At 40.9% G+C, this 25,001-nt stretch overlaps 1 protein-coding gene across 2 annotated transcripts; it reads left to right on the top strand.

The window, feature by feature from the left end:
* Nucleotides 1-1,643: 1,643 nt before the first annotated feature.
* On the top strand, nucleotides 1,644-22,426 carry tasorb (transcription activation suppressor b). 2 transcript variants are annotated; one of them, XM_057830050.1, is made up of 23 exons: nucleotides 1,644-2,091; nucleotides 3,221-3,366; nucleotides 3,563-3,655; nucleotides 7,634-7,706; nucleotides 7,799-7,890; nucleotides 7,956-8,090; nucleotides 8,163-8,287; nucleotides 8,370-8,401; nucleotides 8,870-8,975; nucleotides 10,766-10,869; nucleotides 10,951-11,060; nucleotides 13,178-13,250; nucleotides 13,364-13,438; nucleotides 14,697-15,506; nucleotides 17,594-17,904; nucleotides 17,986-18,085; nucleotides 18,179-19,041; nucleotides 19,344-19,466; nucleotides 19,630-19,789; nucleotides 19,879-19,987; nucleotides 20,088-20,266; nucleotides 20,387-20,521; nucleotides 20,696-22,426. In XM_057830050.1, the coding sequence occupies exons 1-23, from the start codon at nucleotides 1,788-1,790 to the stop codon at nucleotides 21,940-21,942; spliced, it is 5,505 nt and encodes a 1,834-aa protein (XP_057686033.1). In that variant the 5' UTR covers nucleotides 1,644-1,787; the 3' UTR covers nucleotides 21,943-22,426. The 2 variants fall into 2 exon arrangements, with proteins under 2 accessions (XP_057686033.1, XP_057686032.1); XM_057830049.1 differs by having other exon boundaries at nucleotides 20,693-22,425.
* The last annotated feature ends 2,575 nt before the right edge of the window (nucleotides 22,427-25,001 follow it).

Genomic DNA, 25,001 nt, shown 5'->3' with positions numbered 1-25,001 from the left:
TGTTTGGATAAGTGGAATGGAAGATGAATAATTCATATTGGTTTTTGTTGTTGTTGTCTTTTTACCGGCCATGTTTAGCTGCTTAGACGCAGTGAATGGGAATCTGCGTGTCCTAATGGTCTGAACAGTTTTAATGTATCACAGAGAAGTTTGATATACTCCCATTGTGGTTGTTCTTTTTTTTTTTTTTTTTTTTATTAGGAGAAAGCTGCAAACAGGAAAGGCTATATGGGGGACAGAAAGAAAAGCTGCAAACAGGAAAGGCTATATGGGGGACAGAAAGAAAAGCAGACAGAAGAGGAAACAACAACAAAAAATATATCATTAAATGCCTATGCTACCCATGACCATAGTGGTGCCATTGTTTTCTAATTATATTTACCTGTGGACACCATGTGGGGGCCTTGATAACCAAGGAGAAAGATGAGGGAAGGTAACTCAAAAGAAAACCTGATTCGGCGAGGTGAGGGGTACACAATTCTGGCAATGCGACGTGGGGAACCCAGTACCATGAAAATCACCTGTAAGTGTTGTAAGGTCGACATCTTATTCTACGCTACCTGATGGCTAATCCTGGCACCGACAATCTCATCTACCTGAGTGTGCCTAATTGCACCGAGTCATGCGTGAACTCACTCCGACGTGTGATAGTCCTGCGGAAAAGTGGAAATGCTACGCGGGGGCTGTCACTGGGCCCCTGTACTGCCCCTAGGGGGTGAGCGCGACACATGACTGCCTCGAAAAGGGGCCGACCTCATCCTCCAAGGACCCAGGGCGGTCCCCTGGACCATCCATGCCCCAAGCCCTCAGGGAGAGGACAAGGAGAAACAGCACCATCCTCCCCAACTGCCCCCACCCAGACCCCCAGCCACTGCCACAAACTCCCGACTGGCGCAGAACACTGCGGGACCTCCACTAGGCCCGGGGCAGGAGAGAATTCCCACTTGGAGGGGGTGACACCCCACCGGTGTCCAGCCGGCAATCCGCGCCAGTGCCTAGGGTAGGGGAAGGTTGAAGCAGGAGAATGCAGAGAGGTGGGGCGGGACCAGAGCCCCAAACCCCCATCCCCTGCAACCGACAACCCAGGCGAAGAGGAGGCTCTACACTGGGAGCCCAGCCATACAGAAAAGTGCGGGACCCAGGGTCACTAACCTATCGAGGCATTAATTCAATAATAATAATAAAATATTAATATAATTTTAATAATTCAATAGAATAATTCATATTGTATTTATTCTTCAAAAAAATCTACAAAAGTACCTTATTCATCTACGCTTATCGTCATGAGGGTCCTGGGGGTGCTGGAGCATATCCCTGGTAACTATGGGCAGTCAGCATGGTACACACTGAGCTGGTTGCCAGCCAGCCGCCGGGCACACGGAAACAAACATTCATTCAGTCATATTAAGTTACAAATTTGGAGCGCTCAGTCATTCTACTATGAGCTTTTTTGACATGGGAGGAAACAGGAGAACCCGGAGAAAACCCAGCAACAGCAACCCTTGGACAGGCGGCCGGACAACGCCCCCGTGCCGATGTTCGGAGACACCGGGTCCAAAGCCTGTGGTGTCATTGTATTTCGCACTACGTCTTTCTGACGTTAGGTGGCGCAGATTTTCTGGTATGTAAACACAGTGACGCTGGCGTAATGCAGTGGAGAAGAACGTCTACGTCATTTTCACAATGGCGGAGGCAGGCTGAGGAGCAGTGTATGTGTGTAAGAGAAGCGGCTCGTACTCGTTCGAGGCTAACGTTGCATCGCCCCTAGTCGTGCACGGTGCCCTAAAATGGCCCTTAACCCCATCACAATGGGGAAAAGGGAGTCGGATTTTTCCGATAAGGGCAGCCTACACCATGAAGGCGGCGAACCTCAGAAGACTTCGGCCGCCACCTCGGCCACAGCCAACCAAAATGGCGATCAGCCTGGCTATGGAGACAGTGTAATGCCCGAGCAAGAAGCCCCTGAGCGGCACGGCAGTGTGCAAGCGGATGCCCGGAGCTGGAGCGGTTCACCCACGCCGGGCCAAAGACGAAGCGAGGAACGGCCTCGGAAATCTTTTCAAATCCCGAGGAAGAAGAAAGAACGGAAAGGTGGTGCCATATCGCTGCTATTTTTCCAACAGAGCGTGTCCTGTCTTTCGTGTTTGCTGTCGCTGCATGTTGCTAGCCTGATAGCTAGCCACCCAGCCGCCTGCCCGCGCTAATCGACAAAATGCTAGCGTTGGGAATTGAAACTGCTTTTGGTGAAAAGCTCACGTTAGCTGTGGCGCGGTGTAACCTTACAATGGCGGCCCTTATGTCTCACGTAGACAAGTTGGTGCAAAGACTAGCATCGTTGCTGTAAAGGTGCCTCAAAGTGTCTTTTTGTTGTTGTTGTTGAGAAGTGGCTTTCCACATCAACCCACTTAGTTTTGGTTGTTGACCTTCTATTGGCCTTCATGACCTGCCAGGTTAAATAATCCAACTGCAGGTGTCCGACATTGACCCAAGTGATTGGCATGAATTGGTCTCTCCAGCAAGCAATTTGTGTGTTGTCATCAATGTGCATCCCATTCCCTTTTCTCAAGTTTTTTTACCTTCCCACACCACATAGTATACACTGCCAACATATAAACATCAGGTTTCCCCACTGTTCCTACAGAATATCAAAGTGTAACTTAAGTCACAAAGCATTCTTTGAAGCAATAGCTCTTTCATATACTGCATTGCTAATACTAATGTTAATAGACATTGCCACCAAATTTTTTTGGATCTAGAAAAAATAATGATAGAGAACCTCAAGTGCTTGCTTCTTGTGTTTTGTCTAGCGCTATGTAAGAGGATAATGTTACAATTACTACTACGTAAGATAATTTTATTTGCATGGAATTTTCTAAGCTTTTGTCCTTTGGTTAAAGATGTTATACGTTACTTCTGGCAATTCCATATTAGGGGGTTAGGGTAAGGTTTTTGGGTGTTTTTTAGCGTTTTGTTCTCTTCAGGGATTAAATGTAATGTAAATGAATTTGATTTGAGATTTTCCTATACAATAACCAAGATGGAAGGCTGATTTTTCATTTCACATCTCTGCATTTGTTTAATGGAAGAGCAGGTGACCTGTGAATATAAAGACCCCACTTCACCCCAAAAATATTTTATCCTGCAAGGATAAAATTTAGGAAGATGCTGTTTACCTCACTAACTCAGTACTTATCATTTTGCTTCCTACTTATTTCCAAAGGCTTATACCAGCTTCTGCCACCTGGTAGCCGTGAGTTTGATGACCTTGTGAAGCTCATCTCGTCTTTCTACCTGGATGCATCATCTAGAGGAACTTTCACCTATTGCAAAGCCAGGCTCCTTCACAATGAGCTGCTGGAGAAGGAGGTTGGTCCATATTTGTGATAAGGTTTTACTGAAAAAACTTATCTAGTGCAAACATGCATTTTCAAATTATATGAAAAGATGTGAAAACCGAAGGGAAATCAGAATTATGAGTCTTGTAATCTAAAATTGATTTTGCATTACTTATATTGTTTTAAAGTTGTAATGTTCTGACTTATTCATCTTTTAATTATGGCAGTTCATCGAGAAACGGCGAGAGATGAAGCAAGAAGGGCGGACGGAACAAGAACTGACTGAGTCGTATTGCTTCTTATACCCAGATAAAACAAAGGTGAGTTTTGCTTCAGATCCTATTTCACACGTCGTAAGCTTCAGACTTGAGTATACTGTCACAAGAAAAGTACCATAATAGCCCAGTGTCAAAAATGAAAGATGTTTTCATTACAAATAATTACACGCAGTGTTGAGCAAACCAAGAGGCTAAATGTGCTTGCTCCAAACTGATTACTCGGTAGTCAAAATATTTATCCACAAAAAAAAAATCTAGATGATCACATTTCACTACTGTGTACAGTAGAGCAAGCGCAGACATCACGTCAAGCAGCTGTCGAAGACAAAAGTTGATTCCGTAATTAATTGCAATGTGAAATCTTGGCCATTCTAACCCACTTTACTTAGTAATGAATATTTGACTGTGGGAAGATGGCTACGATGAGTACAAGAAAAAAAGAGAAAAGACAATGACAAAAACAAGGACGTGTGTAATGCAGGGGAACACAGTGATGTGTACCGTAATTTCCCGAATATAAGGCGCACCCGTGTATAATGCGCACCCCAAATTTACTTGTAAAATTTGGGGAAAATTATTGTACCCGTTTATAACGCGCACCCTAATTTTAGCACCAATAAATAGAAGAATACAAGAAAACAGCTCGTGTACAGATACAGAGATGTCATTTTACTGACTGGTGAAACACAGCACAAGCATAGCACATTGGTAGTTCAAAACTTTACCGTAAACTGACAATATTTACGGTAATAATATGATTTGACAACTTCTCCAACTTACCAGAATCTAGGAGAAAACAAAACGGATGTGACTTTTCTTTTAAAGGCTGCTGTATAACTTGCTCGTTTCCTCATGATGAATAAATGTTTCTTCTATGGATTGATACGGTAAAACTACTGAACTATTGTTATTTGGGTTTGAGTTTCCCGAGGGACCGATATAGTTGACGGACACAGGAAGTGTGTGTCCTTACATTTGTTATGCTCCGAATTGTGGAGCTGCAATAAACGTCGACTCAAATGAGTTCAAGAAACTAAATTCTGTGCTTTATGAAGAGTGAAAAAAGCAGAATTTAACACAGACGAAATCATTCGGCCGATTAGTGTGAAGTATTACCGAAACAAAATGGTGACGTCACGTACCGTAATGGTCGGCAACGGGTCGCCGCATACGTTTCTTCAACACAACGTGGCCGTGTCAATGAAAAAAAAATCGGTTTATATATATATATATATATGTAATACATATATATTTCTGTCTCCATCCATGTACCCGTTTATAATGCGCACCATGAGTTTACAAGTTGATTTTGGGGGAAAAAAGTGCGCGTTATATTCGGGAAATTACGGTAATTGTCGTAACCCAGAAGAGGAAAGACAAAAGTAACGTAACGCAATTGAGTGAAATTAATGACAATCTCTACTGCAGAGGGCAAGGCCTGTGTTCATCATTACAATAATGTGTGGTTACTACATTTATATGACATTACTACGTTCACAAATAAAGTCGATGCCTGTGATTGTAATAGTAATTGCGACATAACAGATTATCAGTAAGTTTTTGTCTTATGCTGGCATATACATTATATTCTGACCCCCCACCCCCCAAAAAAAAAAAAAAAGAATAAAAAGAATAAAAAGTTTTGCTCCCCTTAAAGCAGGGGTTGGGAACCTTTTGGACGAGAGAGCCATGAACACCACATATTTAGAAATGTAAATCCGTGAGAGCCATACAATATGTTTAAAAATAAAATGCAAGTAATGTGTGGATTTTATGTAATTTCAACACTTTTAAAGTACAACAAGTCTCTGAATTCTTTTTAATAACATTGCTATGCTGTTGCGAATCATTTATGAGTCTTTCTTACCATTAATGCGACTTCTGGTAATGCATGGTTTTGCTGATGGCTTTGTAGTTTGGTTGATACTTAGTGGGGTTAAGCTTCATGCAGGCATTGAGAAACTTAGGATGTGTCTGTTTTCATGTTCAAGAAACAAGTTTATCAATCGGTAGATTTTTTTGTCTTTAGCGAACTCAGTGAAAGACTTCAATAAATCCTCCCCTCTTGTTGTCATTTCAGTCAAAACCTGGCAATCACGCTAAACTGGGAGAAGTTGCTTACGTCTGTTGACTCATCCAAAGCGAGAGAACAAAAACGGTGCCGCATTTATGTCCTTATGTTCTGCTGCTAAGTACGATACTCCGCGTCTATTTTTCTTTTTGCCATCTTCTCAAAAGGGTTTCTAAACTGGCTTTCTGGTCGACGGCTACCGTTGCCGTTTCGCGCAACGTGCCTTTACCAATCTGCACTGTTTTGTAATGCGGTGCTTTCAACTCCGAACCGTTGTCAGGAGTGGACTGGCGATTTCCGTGGCTCGTTCGTCGTACCTCCTTTGTCTGGTTCTTTCTTCGGAGAGGTGGCGTAGTGTATAAAAACATACAGTATAGACATGTCGGATGTTTTTTTATCGGAGACTTTATTAACACAAACAAAAACCAGCGGGGTACACCCAGCAACTCAACATAGCGCTCCAGCGCAACTCTCTGTCTATACCTGTCTCTCGCTCCCCTTGCGCTCGCCCACTATTTCTTCTGCTTTAAATTGGCTATGCCGGTCATATTGAAACGGGACATCGGCCCCCTGGGGATGCCGGTAAACAATGCAACGGGGTATCATAAAACTTGAAGCTTTCAAAAGAGCCAGATCTGGCTCGCGAGCCATAGGTTCCTGACCCCTGCCCTAAAGCAGTAATGGAGCAGACTCTAGCTAAGTTTAGCTCAATTTAAAGCAAAAATGTAGCAGCCTTTAGCTACAACGCTGCATTGATTTCAGTATCCATTAAATGTGGTATACATTTATACATTTGTTTTATAATGACAAATTGTTCTAGTAGTGAAGAAAACTTGTAATTAGGTGTTTTAACAACAAATGGGTTATAATATTTTATAACGGAAAGAAAATAATATTTACATTTTAAGCGACACGCCAGTCATATTGAGGATTTGTTTCTAAATATATAAAATATTATTTGCACACGCTAAGAAAAATTTAGCTTTGAATCTCTGAGTTGTAGCAAGAAAGCTTCTGGGATTTTTTTGGGGCAGGTCTAAAAAGAGGATAGGGCGTAGTCACCCAAAACTCTTGCTTTCTGACCCTCACAAACTACTTTATAGGAACTCTGTGCACATTTTTTACTTCGCCATCAAGGTCGGCCGCCAAGTTATGGCCCCTCATCCCTCAAGTTGATCATCTCTCGCATATACTGTATGTGTTTTATGTTGTTGTTGTTTGGGCCGCAACCAACGACCCAGAGTGGTTACCATGCAGCTGCGTCTTGTGCGGTAGCGGTCGATATTGACAGAATTTGAGCCAATCACAATGCCAATTAACCACTGAATTTCTAGCGTTACTTCTGGGGACACCAACGGAACAATTGTGACCATGAGCAGCACCACAGGGTTCCAGTGGCCGGGAAGTTGTTCCCTTGGCGCCGGCTGGCATTGGCGGCGTACAATCTACTACAATACTTTCAAGGGCCGCAGAGTATCAACCAACTTTTAGCCGAACATACTTATTTACTGATGACAACAGTTGCACGAGACGTTGCTTATATGCAGGCTTCCAAGGGCTGCTCCTTGTCATCGGCCGGCTGTTTGGCTCTTGCAAAGCGGATGAGAGAGAAGCTTGTTGCATTTACAAAGCCTCACTGGCATGGTCGATGAGTTCTAAACAAAGTAAAGACACACTTACCGTGTCTAAGACTTGATTGCCTGGCCTTGGTTTTCTCTGTTTTAAAGCCGTTTTCAACATAATTGGCATTTTTTTAATATCAAATTTGGCGGCGTTGTTAACAACACTTTGACCCAATCAAAGTATTTATTAATGGTGACATCCAAGTGAAAGTTCCATGTGAGGGTAAGCGGTACAGATTGATGTATGCGTGTTTTGTCAACTTAATGCAGGCATTGTATCAAAATGCGTGATTTGCAATTGTGACAACATGTCCTTGAATGTTTTAGCTTCAGTGGATCTGCGAGAAGGGTTTGTCAGTGGGACACTCGAGGATAACAACAGTGGGAAATCCATCAGTGGGTGAGTTCATGACTGCATTATATATAGCTGTTACAAATGACCGTTATTTGACTTTAAAAATGTTTCTCAATCCAATTCCTATTTCGTTATAGGCGTGTATGTTTCGAAGTTCTCTGATTTGTTACAAATGAATCCATTTGAAGTTGGTTCAGTTGGAGACATGATCATTTTTAAAGTTATGAGGGTAAGTGTTTCAGTTTACATCGCATCATTTTCCGTCACCTCAATGTAACTGTTTTGTCCCTTCAGGGAAGAGTGAAGCACATTCATGAGAATATGCCAAACAATGCTAAGGAACCGGCAACCAAGTTTGACTGTCATTTGTCCAAAAATGTCAATCGTGTAACATCTTTGCTGTCATACAGAGCATTTGAGCTAACGCAGGTACATTTGATCGACTAAATTCTTCAGTGACTCAGATTTTTGCATTTGTAACATAACTATTTTGTCTTTCAGCAATATTTTTTTGAGTTTGCATTTGACGAAATAAAAACACGCCCCAGGCACTTGTGCCCCTACGCTGTAGTTTCCTTTCAGTACAAAGGGAAGGATCCTGGAGCGACCTCTTTAACTACTCACAGGTAAACCTTCACGTTGTAAACAGCTGCACCAACTTGCCTTGGGTCTGTGTTTCCATTAAAATTTGGATTCGCTGTTTAACAGGCTTGGCGTTATTTCTCCTGAAGGAAATAGAGGTAAAATATTTGATATTCACGAATATGTAATCAAAATCGGTTATGTTCCGATCAGATTATTAGAACAAGTTATTTCTGATTATCTTGATGTTTAAGCATTTACTTTTGGCAATGTAATGCATCTTTAATGTAGCAGCTGTTACCAGTGTTAAACTTGAATGCGTACTGACTGTGTGTTAAATATAATTGATTCGATTAGTTGTAGATGACATTGGTTGTCCTTTCGACCAAGTGACAAAGTTTATAGAGGCTGCATGATAGGCTGCCAGTTGTGTTTTGTAAAGCAACACAATCTAGCCACACTAAGAAATGGGCTCCCTTGCTCTATATTTTTGGGGAGTGACAAATCAAATGGTCTATAATCAGCTGTTGTTGTTGATGGTAGCTTTACACGTAATACAAAAGCTAGCACCTATAAAATTCCTTTCTTCATTATTAAGCTTATCTGCATTTAATGTGATATTGCAGGGCGGCGCTGCTATTCCATCTGGAGTGGTCCACTGGTAACCAAGGGTCAGGAGTTATTTCCAATCCGTTTACGATCATCCTCGCGGTCCTACCTTCCTTTCAAACTGTGAGTATAAAGCACTTAAATACAGTGGAACCTCAATTTACACATTTAAATTAGCTTTGTGATTTCTTTTGTGAATTTACACATTCCCAAATATTTCCCATTTTAATTAACTAAAATACAGCTAATCAAATCAAGCAGCAGAGTGAATCCGTATTTACCTGATTTATCGGTGTGTTTGAAAATAACGACAAATGGTTCTAAAAGCTTAATCATGAGGCAATGACAAATTGTTTGTAAATAAATATTGCACAATACAGAAATGTTTCTAAAAACTTAATCATGAAGTAGAAGCAAAAAATAAGAGGTGTAACTCTTTCTTCGCCTTTTGATTCGATTTTTCTGGGGTCACTATTCAATTCTAAATCTTTTTTTAAATATTATTTTTCCATTTTAATTCCAAAAACATGCATGTTAGGCTGATAGAACTCTCCAAATTCTCCATAGATGTGATAGTGTGACAGGTTGGTTGTTGATATGTGCCCTGCTATTAACTGGCAACAGCCGCAAAGAGTGAAGGGTTTAAATATAGACTTTAAATATTCAAATTTTATGTATAATATGTATGTCTTATATGTATAGTAGGGCTGTATAAATTATCGCGTTAACGCGCGGTAATTAATTTTTTAAATTAATCACGTTAAAATATTTGACGCAATTAACGCACATGTCCCGCTCAGACAGTATTCTGCCTTTTGGTAAGTTTACAGCAAGGCTTTTTGTGCTGTCTAACAGCGAACTCTTGTGGTCGCTTTGCGACATGGTTTATTTTTTTCTTGCCAGTTCAATATGGCTGCACGACGTCTCGGGCTGACGCCTACGTTGTAATGTTGTGCTTATATGATCCTTGGACAAGATTTGTCCGTAAGTATGGTTGTTGTAAAGAATGTACATATTATGTTAGTAAGCGAAATGTTCTATTTTTTGTATGAGACGCTTTTTTTGTTTGTTTAGTGAACCTGTATAGCGTGCTAAGCTAACGTTGTTGCTAATGCAATGCTTGTGTACTTTTATTTTTGTATTTTTATGACAGTCTAATGAGGACAATGGTTTGAGGCTATTTTATTAATAAATCAGATGAAAAAGGAAGACGTCTGATTATTAAGGCGTCGTTCACTAGCTGTCTAGCTTTGGAAAAAGTAGACACTTCGGAGTGAGGACAGCATAGACAGATTTAAATAACAGTAGAGTGAATTGCCCACTACGTCCTTATGTACCGTATGTTGAATGTACAGTGGGGAGAACAAGTATTTGATACACTGCCAGTGGGTTTTCCCATTGGCAGTGTATCAAATACTTGTTCTCCCCACTGTATATATCCATCTTGTGTCGTATCTTTCCATTCCAACAATTTATTTTACAGAATATATATATAATTTACAGAAAACATGGCATATTTTATAGCTGGTTTGAATTGCGATTAATTGCAATTAATTACGGTTAGTTAATTTTTAAGCTGTAATTAACTCGATTAAAAATTTTAATCGTTTGACAGCCCTAATGTATAGTAATGTGAGTTACTTCTAAAAGCTAGCTGCACCCCACTATCCAATGTGGTCTTTGTGTTGCTTTTCAGGAAAGCAGATTTCTGATTTTTGGAACATAGAAAGCCCATCATGTATTATATAAATACAAACAGTGCTGTATGATTACGCAGTCAAATATGGCATGTTAACATTTATGGCATGGGGGTTCATTTAGACCACGAAGCCTAGCGAACACTATTACCATCGCAGTTTATGCAATTACCACTTCTGTCTGTAAAAATAGATTTTTGTTGTTTCATTCCACAGTCCTGAGAAGCTTGAGATGAATCAAGGCATGCAGCTTGATCAGGTGAAGAGGAAGATTCCTGCAGTGCTCTTCTCTTGGGACACCTACAGCGCATCACGGGAAGGTCAGTAAGGAAGGCTCATGAGAAATTGTGTGACAGAAAGATTACTACTTTTCATCCCGTGTTCTTTGATTTTTTTTGCAGTAATGAAGTATGGGATGTCATGCAGCATTTTTGAGGTCGTGGAAGGAAAAGGAAAACCAACCAGTGGCAGTCTGTTAGCACTGATAAACAAACTGGAAAAAGACAGAATGGTGAGCCACTGTTATCCAACTGTAAGAGCCTTTTATGCTACAAAGCACAAAAAGGGACAGCTTTAAAATCTGTTTCCAACTTAGATTATCAAGAAAATTGATAAATATTTCATAATGGATGAATTGTTAAGGGATCATCTTTTACTTAAAGTGCCTACGACAGGATAAAAAGTCTTAAATAGCATTAATATGTGAATTAGAATCATATTTTGAGCCGATTCGACTATAAACAATAATTTGGCAAAGCGCAGATGACGAGAAATTAATCTTTTAATCTTCCGGTTAGCCCCTGCCTGTCATCATAGCGCTCTAGCGTCCTCAACAGGAGGATGACGTCGGCCGGGTCATGGTTTCATCTGATTTAAAATTCAGTCCATTGAGGGGGAATTATTCAGAACGTAGAAAATGTGACAAAGAGAGCCGGAAAATGTCATTGTTTCAGTCTCTCTACTCCAATATTTTTACAGGATATTCTTTTTATCGAAGTATTTTTCCCCAATTGCTAAATAAATGGTATGGTCATGTCAAATAACAGTCTTGTGCTAAATGGTATATGAAATATTAAAAAATGCTTTTATTCAGTACGACATGGCAAAATTACTCCATAATGGTCAAAACTGTCCACTTCTTGCACCTCCCAAACTATATTTTAAGCCACCGGAGTTAGTCTGGCTTTTGTCATTTCCCTGCCCGAGGATTTGGAGAGCCTGAACAAACCAGGAAGCGTGGCAGCTAGCCGACATGCTAACCCGAAACAGAGTGATGTTTCGAAGTCTATTCTCTGCTTTCCAAGCGAAAAATCCCTCAAAACTACCCGGGATCATTTCACACGACCGCGAGGTTGTCGATTGTCTTCGCCGATTAGCAACCTACCCGGCAGCGAGCAAGTTACAGTTTGTCCCATGCTGCGGGTAGGAGAGCATGTCTGCCAGGGAAGCAGCTGGAGAATTACCGCCGGAGAAACTGGCTGACGTCGGAGGAGTGCGTCGATGCCACGTGGTCAACACGAATATGGCGTAAACTATGCAAGGGGTGGCATGGCTCAGTGGTAGAGTAGTTGTCCCCCAACCCAGAGGTTGTGGGTTCGATTCTCTGCCCTGATGAACTTGCCTAAGTATCCTTGAGCAAGATACTGAACCCCACATTGCTCCTGGTGCTGCGTCACCAGTAGGTAGATGGCAATGTAGTGTAAAGCGCTTTGAGCACCTTGAAAGGTGGAAAAGCGCTATACAAGTATAAGACCATTTACCAAGCCACCTCCGTATTAAAACGTGTGCCATGATCCCAGTATTTGACATAATACAAAACACAATGTTTACTCACTTCCTCATAAGTCCAATGGTTCCACAGTAGTAGGGCTTTTTTTGGCCAATACCCGCCGGTTAATGGAACCTTTTGAAACCCCAAAAAGGTTTTCACGCCTCTCTCCCTGGTGCAGCAACAATTTTCTGCGGCCGTTTGGCTGGCCTGATGCGAAAAATAAACGAATTAATCCGCAAAATCTGGTGAATCCACAGTCCATCTGCATTCTATAAAGCAGTGCTGTATTCTGAGATGCTGACCCGGGTGACGTCACATTCGCATTCGTCCTAAACCCGAAACTGGAGCTGGGAGTAACTCGTTTTCTTAGTGCGAGTTTCAAAAATTGAATATATAAAACAATCGCTTCCACACACATCCAAGCGGTCCATTTCATTCAGGAACATATAACCCCGAATGAAATATGAAATAAACGTGCTTTTTGGTGTCGTATGCACTTTAAAATTTCCCTATCCTTAAATTGTTTTTCACCACTTAAACAAAAAAAAATTGTAGCCCCTAAAAATCGATCGCTAAGACAAACAAATGTCACTCGTCTGTTTAACGACTGTTCTAATAAAATGGAGTGACATATGTAAATATACACATCATTGGAATAAACTACACCACATGTAAACATTTGACCAAAGATCTTTAATCAGAATAATTTTCGTAACGGAATTAGAAGTAAGTCTGCTTTTATTTGATACAAATTTATATTAGCAGAGCTTTTATCTGTTGATAATTCCATAAGGCTGCCACAAACAGTGCAGACTTTAAGCGGACCCTCAATCTCACCCTGTGTATTTTTCGCATAGGTGCTGGTGAAGTCCCTGTACGACCGGGGCTTTCTCTTTCTCCTGTCCTCTGCACAAATGGTGGAGTCCAAAGGTGAAAGCAAACCCTCTCTTTAAATGACATAATCATATTTTGTGTCAGTTTGGCTCTCAGTTGTTGCTTTCAGTGGGGGGTTACACTTTTTCAAAAGTTTGTTTATTTTGCAGAACGTCGAGGGCGCATTGAAAAGAGCCTGCAAGCAATATTCCTCTTTCACGAGTCAAGGGCGGTATTCAAATATTGTGAGTTTTTCCATTGTCATATATATATATATATTAGGGCTGTCCCAAACGACTAATTTTCTCCCGATTAGTCAGCAGACTATTTTTACGATTAGTCGACTAATCTAATAATTAAAAAAAAATTTTTTTTTTTTTTTTTTTACTAATTTAGCAATGAAATTTTTGTTGACGCTTATCAATTCACAAAAAACATATTGGAACACTCAAATTATTTATTAAAGTACAAATAAACACGTAAATAACAATAATAAATCACAAATAAACAATGAGTTCAAATGCTGATAGAATTAACTAGTGTAGCATCCCGATTGAAAAGATGGTCTCTTAAACTGATGGTTACAACTTTTATTCCATCCTTGATGTAAACACACCGTAACCGCTACGGTGCACACAAATAAAGCAACACAATTAGAAATTAACAAAAACGTTTTACCTTTTTCCTTTGAAACTTTATTTATATATCAATGAATTGCCTATATGAATTGCCTTTACCTTAATTTATTACCTTATCATTGACAATCTCTCCCTTGAGTGCAATCACTGTATATACTGTATATATTTATGACCTTTTAACCTTATATAATTTTCTATACCATAAAATAAACCATAACATGAAATAAACCTTTCAATTAGCATTAAGAACAATACTAATAGCACTTATAGGCCCATTGTCAATGAAACATTATTATTTAGTAAGGCGACAGCACCCTCTGGTGTACAAAAAATGAAAAAAACAAAAAAACAAAATTACAAACTGGGTGAAGGCGCTTGAGGTGTTTATTCAAGGCCGACGTGCAGCCAAGTTTGGCATTGAAGAGACAGGACAGAAGAGTGTACTCTCCTTTGTTTCTTTGAAATAAGTCAATGTTTTGGACACTGGTGCGCTTTTTTTGGCTTTGTGCCGCTTTCCCCGCTTGCAAACAGAGCATCCGACATTCTAACTTTCCACGCATATATTTTTTTAACCCTTCATTAACCGTCGACGGGATGTTGTGCTCGTCGACGGATTTACGTCATCGATGACGTCGACTATGTCGACTAGTCGGGACAGCTCTAATATATATATATAATATTATTTGCAGAATCTGGGGAAAGTTTAAGGAATATTTTGGTTGATGATCATGTTGACAAATGTTGTAAGATCTGTCTCGGCGATATCTGATTTTATTGGACAAAGTCCTATTTGAAACTTTGGTCCCAACTTAATGAAATATAGCCTGATTTTCTGCTTAATTATTTTTGTTTTCCTGTGTTGCAGCATCCCGACTGTCTGAGCCCGAGCCATTTACAACAGAGTCTCGCACTCATTTCCAATGTTTGGAACGATTCATCCCTGCCCTGCATTACGCCTTTTTCACTTTGCGCCCAAACCCAGGCAAGGATCCGAGTTCTAGTGTGGAGCGACAAGCAACAGACTATTTGAGTCGCGTTGACTCTGGAAGAGTGCGGCAATTCATCTTGCCTGACTACAAGTATCATGTGGACGACAGGCCGTTCACGGTTCCTTTACCAAGAGCAAAAGGGAACATAGAAGCCTTACTGCGCTCTTACATCCACAACACCTCCAACTATACTTTACCTCTGAACAAGGTAAAAGACATAATTGAACGGATAAGCAATCCCCCACCTGTAGCTGTCCCAGTCCAAGTAGAGTACAGTCCCGTTTCTGACTGGGGTGGCTCTGACCGCTCGGAGAGGCTGACTGAAAGGCCACCATCAGAACGACTTACACAGGAGAAACCAGCCTCTGACACGGACAGACAAGGGGCAGATATGGCCCATTCAAATGGTTCCCAGTTGCAGTACGAGTCCCACACTGAAACCCAGCCACAGCTGCAACCTCCGAAGATGCTGCTGTCACAAGGTGAATATGATAAAGACAAGATGAAGCAGTTACTTAAACTCATCCAACTCCATAAGAAAGCACTAGTGAAGGATCCCAATAAAGAGAAAGAGGATGCAACCTGGGAGTCCAACAACCTTAAGAGGAAATTTGAAGGTGATGAACAAGAAGACAAGAACAAACATCAACGCACAGATCTGTTAAGCAATGGTGAACCCAGCAGAGGTAAGGGAATCATTTAGGGCTGCAGTTATCGATTATTTTATTAGTTGATTAATCGATAAACCATTATTTCGAGTAATCGGATAAGGTACATGAAAAATTAAACTACCTGAGCTGAGCCTCAAACGGTTAACAGCTAAAAATAAATAAATAAATAAATGAGGATCTATGTACAACAAAAGAACAATTGGCTAACTTACATCGCGAAAGTCCGCTAGTTTAAATGCTATAAAATGCTAACTTTTTTACAATGCTCTTAACAAATGGTTCAGACACATATTCCCACAAAAATAGGCTAAATATACCTATAAACTAAATTACAAATGCATTAAAAAAAATATTAGCTCAAACAAAATTTAGCTTATGTTGGTCTTAACAGGGAGCACCTGGATTCAGCCATTTGAATTGAGGCAGACTAGAAGGCAGGGTATCCACCCAAATGAATAAAACTATAAATGCAAGCACTTTCAAAATAAACCATTACAATGTCACTTTAATTAAACGAATACTCGAAGCAGCAAAATTTAATTCGAACATTTTTTTCTAATCGAATACTCGAGTTAATCAAGTAATCATTGCAGCACTAGAATCATTGTTTATTTTGATTGACAGTGGTGTTGAACGCTGTTTGCTCCATTAATGATTTTTTTTCATGTTTGTCAAAATGTGAATAGCCACAGTTTGTTAATGATTTATCAAGAGTGGTAATCACATTTTTTCACACAGACCAAGTACATTTGAATAGGCTTTTTAATAGGCTTTTTAAAATCACCAAAACCATATACTGTACTTTGCAAAGAGGCAAATACTGTTGTGGATTGTCCCTTTTTTCACCTTGCTCCAGCTACACATAGGACACGTTTACATGTCAATGATCGTACGTAATAATGCAAAAGTGACATTTTGCCGTGATTTTAATTCTGCATTCACACGACCATTATGTGTGGGGGAAAACTACTTACACATGGAAGCGCAAAAGTGGATCAAACCTCCAAATTGCCGATATAGTATGCATTCCCAATGTGTCGGTGGCAGCGAAACCAAAACTTGATCCCTGCGTGTAACCCTTCCCGTCTGCTGTTTCCTCTTTCGCCTTGGTCAAATAACACACTAGAACTAAATAGATTCTTGAATAATGTTAAAAGCAGGGAGGCCATGTACAAGGTTTCTACTTGAAGACATGTTTTCATACACTGTCGGACTGTCTGCGTGCACTGACGTCATCAGTATCTTCACCTCCTTGATTGACAAATATATTGGGGCATTATCGCCACCTACTCTTCCGGAGTACGGAAGTCTGTTGTTACCCAAGACTTACTTTTGCATTGTGAACTGTTTAGACTGTGACGAGAAGGTGGAGCGTTATCAAGATTTCCACTCAAGCAGGCGTTTTCGAATTTTTACGTTTTCAACCAACCCCCCCAACAAATGCCGTCACCCTGTAAACGATAGGATTCTCTGGAAAAGTTTTTGTGTTGTCACCCTCGTTGCCTTCGTTGTGTAAACGGCCCCTTAGATCCAATCCATCCCACCGAACCAGGCGCCAACTTGCATGGTAGTAACCACCCATTGGTGTATAAATGCGTCTGTGAATGTGAATCCCTTTACCACTGTGGTGGTTATGTGATGAAGCGCCATATAAGTGCACTTCATTTTCCAAGTATTGATCAAGGAGAACCAAAAATACTTGAGTGGTTAGCTACTGTACACGCAGCATGGGATTGACTTTATTGCAATATTGTCAGAGCTCTGCGATGGTTGAAGTCTGATTGGGGCCATGTCTACACCTAGCAGGTTTTTTTTTTTCAGTTTTTTTTTTTTTTAAACTGAGGATCCTGCCCTAATACGTCGGGAAAAAAAATAATTGCGTCCACACCAGCACATTGGTAGAAAAAAAAAGCTTCCACAGCCAGCTGCATTCATTAATTTTTAAGTACATTCATAAAAATGCGCGAAAAAAGTAATTGTCCATAATATACCCATCTTTCACATGTGTTCTTTAATATGAAGCACTGCAAGAGTTTGGTAAGAGAAAATGGTTTTCATGTTTGTGTAAATTTGATTTCAAAGAATTGTGTTCCTCTTTACAGAGGTACCGGAGCAAGGGATACGAGAAGGTGGTGGACAGAACGAAAATCTGACCGCTGTAATGGAAAGCATGGGGATCTATGACACTGACTTGAGAGGTTGTGGCAGCACTAATACTACAGCCGTTCAAGAGACCCAGCGTCTCCTCAAGATTCTGCTATCCACTCTGAACAAAGCTGTTGCTCAGGGATCAATATCTGTGAAATCGGACCATGGGGAGCAGTCAGCCTGTCCTGAAAGGGTTGAAACTGTCGTTTCAGCTTTAGATTTTCAGAAAAAAAATGAGCCTGGATCACAAACAAACTACGCAGAGGTGAGACATGCTGTTTCAGACATTACCATACTCTAGGCTGTGATGCAAATCATGTAAGCTAATGATGTTTACTCCAATTAGGAGGATATGGACTGTAGCCCTGGAAGTCCTTTTAGTGCTGGCACTCCATTAAACCAAGCTCAAACCTCATTCAGCACTTCTGCCATACCCGCAAATGAAGGTAAAATTTATTGTAAAATATTGTAAAATGAATTGTAAAATTCTGTAGGTGACTGAATATAACTATGAACATTTTCGGTCTGCTCTTGTCCAGAAAAAATCCAGTCCCTGCCAGAGCCTGTGACGATTGAAAGCCTTGAGCCGAAGATGCCCACAACAATTAATATAAAAATGGAGCCCACAGCAATTGATATAAAAAAGGAGGCTTTATCACCAATGTTACCGTTAGCAGAGGAAGTACCTTTCAGGTCCTTGATCAGCTTGGACACCATTCTCAACCAGGAAATTCATAGCCTCGCGTCGGAGATAAAAAGCATCATGCAGAATTATAGCATCACGTATAACTTGCAGCTACCTCCGCGGCAACCTCTGCACAATTCCTGGCAGCACAGAAGCTGCTTCTCAAATTTTGTAGGACAACACATCACACCAGTCCCTGTACAGGAGCATATTGAAACACTTTGCGAGCAGTTGGAGAAATTAATCCCAGTCAGACCTGCTCCTCCAGTGTCCTCTTCCCCAGAGCCAACAGAGACAATATCTGACTCGGCGTTGCCAATGCCCATGCAAACTTCCAAACATGAAGTACAGCCCCCTTTGACGAATACTGACACATCTCAGATTAGTAAACAAGTTACTGTAGGAGAGACTATAGAAGCCAAGGCTAAATCAAATTATGTTTCAGGAGAGATTGGTGAAGAGGTCTATTCTCCCTCACAAATCCCTCCGGAGTCATCAGAGAAATCCCAAAAAGCAGCCTTGGCTACTTCCTCTGGTGCCGTTGTGAGTGCCAGTACTGGAACTGGACTCCTGCCAGGCAGCCTCATTGGTCAGCTAAAACCAGAAGTTTTTAGTAGCTTGGTGGAGATCTTTAAGGATGTCACAAAGAATACGGTGAAGTTCTACATCTACTCTGGGGATGAGGGGGAGGAGAGTACTGTCTGCAAGGAGATAAAGGTACAGTAGTTAGAAATATAGTGACAAAAATCTTGTTTTCATCACTTTACTTTGACGTAAGCCATGCTCAGTGTTGTCTGGTAACCTACTGCCTGGTGAATACATCAGTGCATACGTGGTTTAAAAATTCAGGATGATAATATGCTATAGATCGTGAAAGCAAATGTCCAGATATTCAAATCGAAGTTTAACTGTGCTAATGTGCTGTGAATGGAATAATTTATTATGCTGGTTTAAGCTTGCTTTTAAAATTTTCAATAAGAATACACGTTTCTCCTGTTTTGTTTTGTTTTTTCCTGAAGGAATACTTGAAAAGTCTTGGCAACAGTGAGTGCACCCCACAGTTGTTTTTGGAAAACAGCAGCACTCTCGACAAACTACTCATCATCATTCAGAATGAGCACATTGCTGCACATGTGCATAAGGTTATGTTACATTTTATCACATATTACCCTCTTGGTCCTACCTGGAACCTGCCTTTCATGTTTTGTTACAGCATTAATGACATTTTTTAATAGTAATCACATGTTTATCCTTAATGGACCTTACTTGTTTTCATACAAAATGCCTGTCATCTTTCACTTGCAGATTCCAGCGCTGGTGTCTTTGAAGAAGTTGCCCTCAGTGAGTTTTGCTGGGGTTGACACTCTGGACGATGTGAAGAACCATACCTACAATGAGCTGTTTGTGTGCGGAGGCTTCATTGTGTCAGATGAGTTTGTCCTTAATCCTGACCTCATAACACAGGGTGAGTTTATTTTATTCATGTATGTTTAGGGTTATATTTGCTGACATTCTTTGATCATCTGATGAAAATGGATGTTTTTCCTCCTTCAGATCGCTTGCAAGCATTGCTGAAGTTTTTGGAGGAGCAGAGTACCCCTGAACAGCCCTGGCAGTGGAAGGTACACTGCAAATCCCAGAAGAAGCTTAAAGAAATGGGCCGGTGAGTTTCAGCTTCTTGAAACTCTTCATAAAGAAACCCCTTAAGCTGCCTGAAAACATGAATTCAATGAGCAAGCTGCGGAAATTTGTGTTTGTCACAGGTTGAACACCAATGCAATGGGGTTACTAAACCTTCTAACGGCCTATCAAAAGAAACACCTTGTTGATTTCCTTCCCTACCATGATTGCGACGCCCAGTCACGTCAGGCTCCAGATCTGGAATGCCTGATCAAGCTTCAAGCTCAACACACACAACAGCGGCATCTCATCTTTGTCACCGGTATCCTTTCTTTTTATTTATTGTTTAAAAACTCAACACAAGAATTTGACTGTACATGACATCAGAGATAAATAACTTTTATTTGAAAAATTTTCTGGACAAATTCATTGTGTTTTACAGAGAGGCCCTTTGAGATGTTCCTACAGTATTCCAGAAATGGAATAATGATAGCAAGCATTGATGATATTATGAGCGCCTTTCACAGCCTGATTGGCTCCATCAATCAAAATGAGCTTCCCACACCGCCGTCTACCGGTGAGTATTACATCATTTTTCTTTTCCCTGATTATAAATATTCCTTTCTGTTCCGTTCACATCACTATATATCCACAGCTTTTACTTTGACCCGTCTTTATAATCCTATATATAACTTGTTTTGTGTCTTTTCCCTACCTTTCTATTGTCATCATCCCTCTGTCTTCTCAGTAGTGAATGATGAGTTTGAGGGAGCTGAGGACATGTCATTAGACTCCGATGACGGGGAGCCAACTATTGCCAATGATGGCAAAGGGCGGAATCCGGAGGCTCACACAGAAAATCGACAACAACCACCTCTTCCAAACACAGAAGAATTCCGTCCCCCGCTACCTGACCAGGAGGCCACTTCCGATGAAACGTCGCCACAGGCTGACTACAGTGCGCTCAAAACGGCCATCTCTCAGTTCAAAGCAACAAACCAGTTAGGCATTGGCTCCTCAGACCTAGGAAATGTGTCTCCAGGAGGTTTTCCTGTAAATCCCCACCAAAGTTTCCTTTGTCCCTCTGCCTCGTGGTCATCATATACAGGCTCGTCCAGCTACGCTGCATCCCCAGCGTATCCCTCCTCGCCATGTAGCAGCAACCAAGATCAGGAACACCGGCCCCCACTCACCGTCTCGACCGCAACTACTCTTCTTTCTGTCAGCACCACAGCAGGTCCTTTGGCCAAACTACCATCCCTCCCTATAGAGGTCAAAGCTCCTCCTCCGCCGCACCTCATGATGCTCGGTCACACGTATAGCTCAGACCACACAGGGTCTGGAGCTCCTGGGAGTCCTCCGCGCAACTCATCTCTCCCCTATGTAGACAACAGTGACACAGTCCAGCAAAGTTACATGACTGGCATTCCCTTAAATGCTAGCGGTACCCCAGCACAACATACAGAGAGCACGCTCAGCCGACATGAGGATGGAGCTTGGGGGCCGTCAGGGACCAGCACTTTCAAGACTGCAAGCAATCAGGTTGTGGTTCCACCGGGCCCAGTTGACCCCCCTGTGCCCAAGAGTGGGGAAATACTTGGTGGCAGCAACCCAGATTGTCAGAGTGGCAGGACTCAAGTAAATTGCACTGACAAACCTGGAGCTCCTGTGGGTGTTCCCACAGTAGCAGCCAGAGGGGGCTCAGGAGTCAGACCTAAATTTCCTCCACAGTCGATGAGCAGTGTGGGCTACGGTCATGTAGGTGGCAACATGCATTCACAGATGACTCATGGACCTACACGGGGTCCTATGGGTCCTGGTGTATTCCGGGGGAGAGGAGTTCCTCCAGGTGGACCTTGGCCACGACCGGGGCGAGGGCATGAACGAAGGGATGGGCCCGGTGGTGCTCAGTGTTCATGGGGTTACCCAACGGGTAGGGGTGGGGCACAAAATTACTACACGGACTACACATACTCTCATAATTATGCCCCTGAGTAGACAATCATGTTGTTGGAAGGGGCAACACAAATGTCATACTCCAGAGACTTAGAACTGGCTGAATGTATATATACTTCCTTGTCATAAAACCCTATTGATTTGCATTGGTAAATAAGAACCCTGGTTTTCTACGTTAATAAAAATTGATACAGGCGGTGCCGAGTGTCCTACTGTCGCATAAACTGTATGCACTCTTTCCATGTATGCTGTTTGACATCCACTTCAAACCACTATATTTATATTTGCCAAAAATTCTATTGGCCTTTCAGCTTAACTGAATTTAACCTGTAATTTCTGTTTGTTCTGCTTTTGAAACAGTTTGTGAGCAGGGGGAAGGGATATTTTTTTATTAAAAATAATTCTGTTGTTTTATTTTATGCATTTGGCTGTCCTAAATTCTGTGAAATAAAACATTTCAAATATTGTGTGATAAGGTTGCGTGAAAATGGAGTTTAGAAAGCCAATAAAAAATATACAGTTTTATTATAGTGATGATGCATCATTTCTGAACTCATCTGTAGCTGGAATATGGTTTGCACAATTATGTTGGAAGTATCTGGGGGGAAAAAATGAAAATGGACCAATCTTATGGTAAAAATGTTTGCGTTGGGGGGGTGTTACACCTGCCAAAATTTTTCTAATTGATCACTCAACTATTCTCGACTCGGTGATGACAGTAAAAGACAAGTCTGTATGAATTGCAGTATTTTGCGCCTGTGACAATCATTTCTGGTTATACTCATTTGCCCTTCAAATACACCAGGGGGAGCAATTTCACCCCAGAAATAGGTTACCATTTTGCTAGAGCTCATTTGGCAATACATTAATGGAACTTTGGGAAAGAAAAACAGCACTCCTTCATAAATCAACTGAAACTTGTGTCTTGTTTTCCGTTGAGACTTACTGAGCAAGAATGAAAAATGTGTGTCACTATTTTAGTTCCTGTTCTTACTGATCCTCCGAGCAAACACACCACTATTTGAATAAGGATATGTGGACTCATTTATATTGTCCCTTCACCTCCTTTGAAAATGTTTATTATCATGGGTGTAACCGGTACAAAAATCTCGGTTCGGTACGTACCTCGGTTTTGAGGTCACGGTTCGGTTCATTTTCGGTACAGTAAGAAAACAGTGCAAAATATAAACGTGCTAGTTGTTAATTACACACCTTTGTGCTTTCAACAATAGGAACATTAGCCTATACAAAGCTAGAATTCTGCTCAAAAAGTAGCGGGTATTTAAAGATAATCCAACAACAATTTGCCTTTCAGACCCCGCGTATTGGTCAGCTTTCTTTCTGAAAGAAAGAAAAAAGTCCTGTGCTAAAGAGAAAAGCAATCCCAATAACAAAGATTTTAACATGTATTTTACAAATGAAATGCCTCAATGAATCATTTTTTTTTCTTATGAACGGTTTTCAAAAGCTTTATTGGATTTTCTCAAGTTAAAGCGCCACACAGAAATTAATAAATTTAGGTGTGTAAGCAGGATCTGTATTCTTATTATTATTTAATTACAGGTGTTTTAGCTCATTTCAATTTATTTTATTTAAATGGGCTATTATTTATTTTATTATATGTTTATATTTTACAAATGTGATGTAGCATTCATTTATATTGTATATTTTATGTTGTATAACTTTAGTTCCTATGTGAATATTAGTTCCTACTTGTTTTGTTGAGGTAGTAGCGTTTTATATTGAACACAGGGCCGTGTTGGTTATTATTATAGCAGAGAAGACAGCGGTAAATCAACAAAGACAAGTCAACTGTGCCCCGATCTACCACTCAAGAGATCTGATGGACTCAAAAGGTGGGTTACGATTGCATATTAGTTTGAAAATCGACCGGATCCACCGTATTTTTACACGAGTGACTTCTGGTCTGCCCGATCCTAGCTACCGGTAGCAATATTGACACAGGAGGGTCGCGTCTCGCATCAAATAATAAACTCTGTCGTTCTTTTTGTGTGCGTCGTGTTGAGCCGCTACTGGGACGCGTCTAACATGCGGCTGCACTGCGACTGGTGTGCATTGGCTGATTGACTTACTGCGTTCTCGCGGCGGCCACTTTGTTGCTCCGTTGACGTTTCTGGGTTATACTGTCGTACCGTGTTGGTCTTCATTATAGTAGAGAAGACGGAGTAAATATAATCTACACAAAGAAACTGTAATCCGATCGACTCACAGCCTCTAAAAGTAAGGGTTACATTACGTCAGAAACTCGTTCGGTACGCCTCCGTTCCGAACCAAGCACCACGTACCGAAATGGTTCAATACAAATACATGTACCGTTACACCCTTATTTATTATTGATTGTGTTAACAAAAAACAATACCAAAGTTAAATACATATACTACTGTTTTTCTTGGATGTGTTAAATACTTTAATCATGGGCGCCTTGAATTTATTCTGGCGCGCTTGAGCATCTGTCCGACCTAAAGTCTGCACTTTCCAGCCGCCCACTCTGGGTTGCTTACTTCCACTAGGAGGCAGAAAGTACAATGAACTTCTGTATCCGACAGCTGTCAGACGTGCAGAATGCTTTGTGTTTGACTAAACGTGCCCAGATTCACACCGGACTTGATTTCACACAATTGTCTAAGTAAAACGGCACTGTATACTTGTTGTATACTTATGTAAGTATTTTCTTATGTAATATATGTTCCTAGGCACAACATACACGAAAGAAAAATACAAACACAGCAGTTTTTTTTTTTGTTCCCATTTTTTAAGTGAGATAATCTAAATTTTAGATTCTAAATGATCTAAAACCGTTTCCACATACACGAAAAATATTTTTTTCTCGAATATTGTTCATGAATCTGTGATTGTGATGACTTCTCTTCTGCTGAGATAATCCACACCACCAGGTGCGCCGTATCAAGATGCTGATTAGACAGCAGGATTATTGCACAGGTGTGGCTAAACTGGCCACAATAAAAGGCTTCTCTGAAATGTTCAGTTTTATCACACACCACAGATGTCACAATTCTTCAGGGGAGTGAGCAATTCGCATGCTGATAGTGTGGAATTTTGACCAAAGCTGTTCCTCATGT

This window comes from Corythoichthys intestinalis, chromosome 2 (assembly GCF_030265065.1).
Source record: "Corythoichthys intestinalis isolate RoL2023-P3 chromosome 2, ASM3026506v1, whole genome shotgun sequence".
Classification (NCBI taxonomy): domain Eukaryota; kingdom Metazoa; phylum Chordata; class Actinopteri; order Syngnathiformes; family Syngnathidae; genus Corythoichthys; species Corythoichthys intestinalis.
The sequence above is the reverse complement of the archived record's forward strand: the minus strand, read 5'-3'. Positions and strand labels throughout refer to the sequence as shown.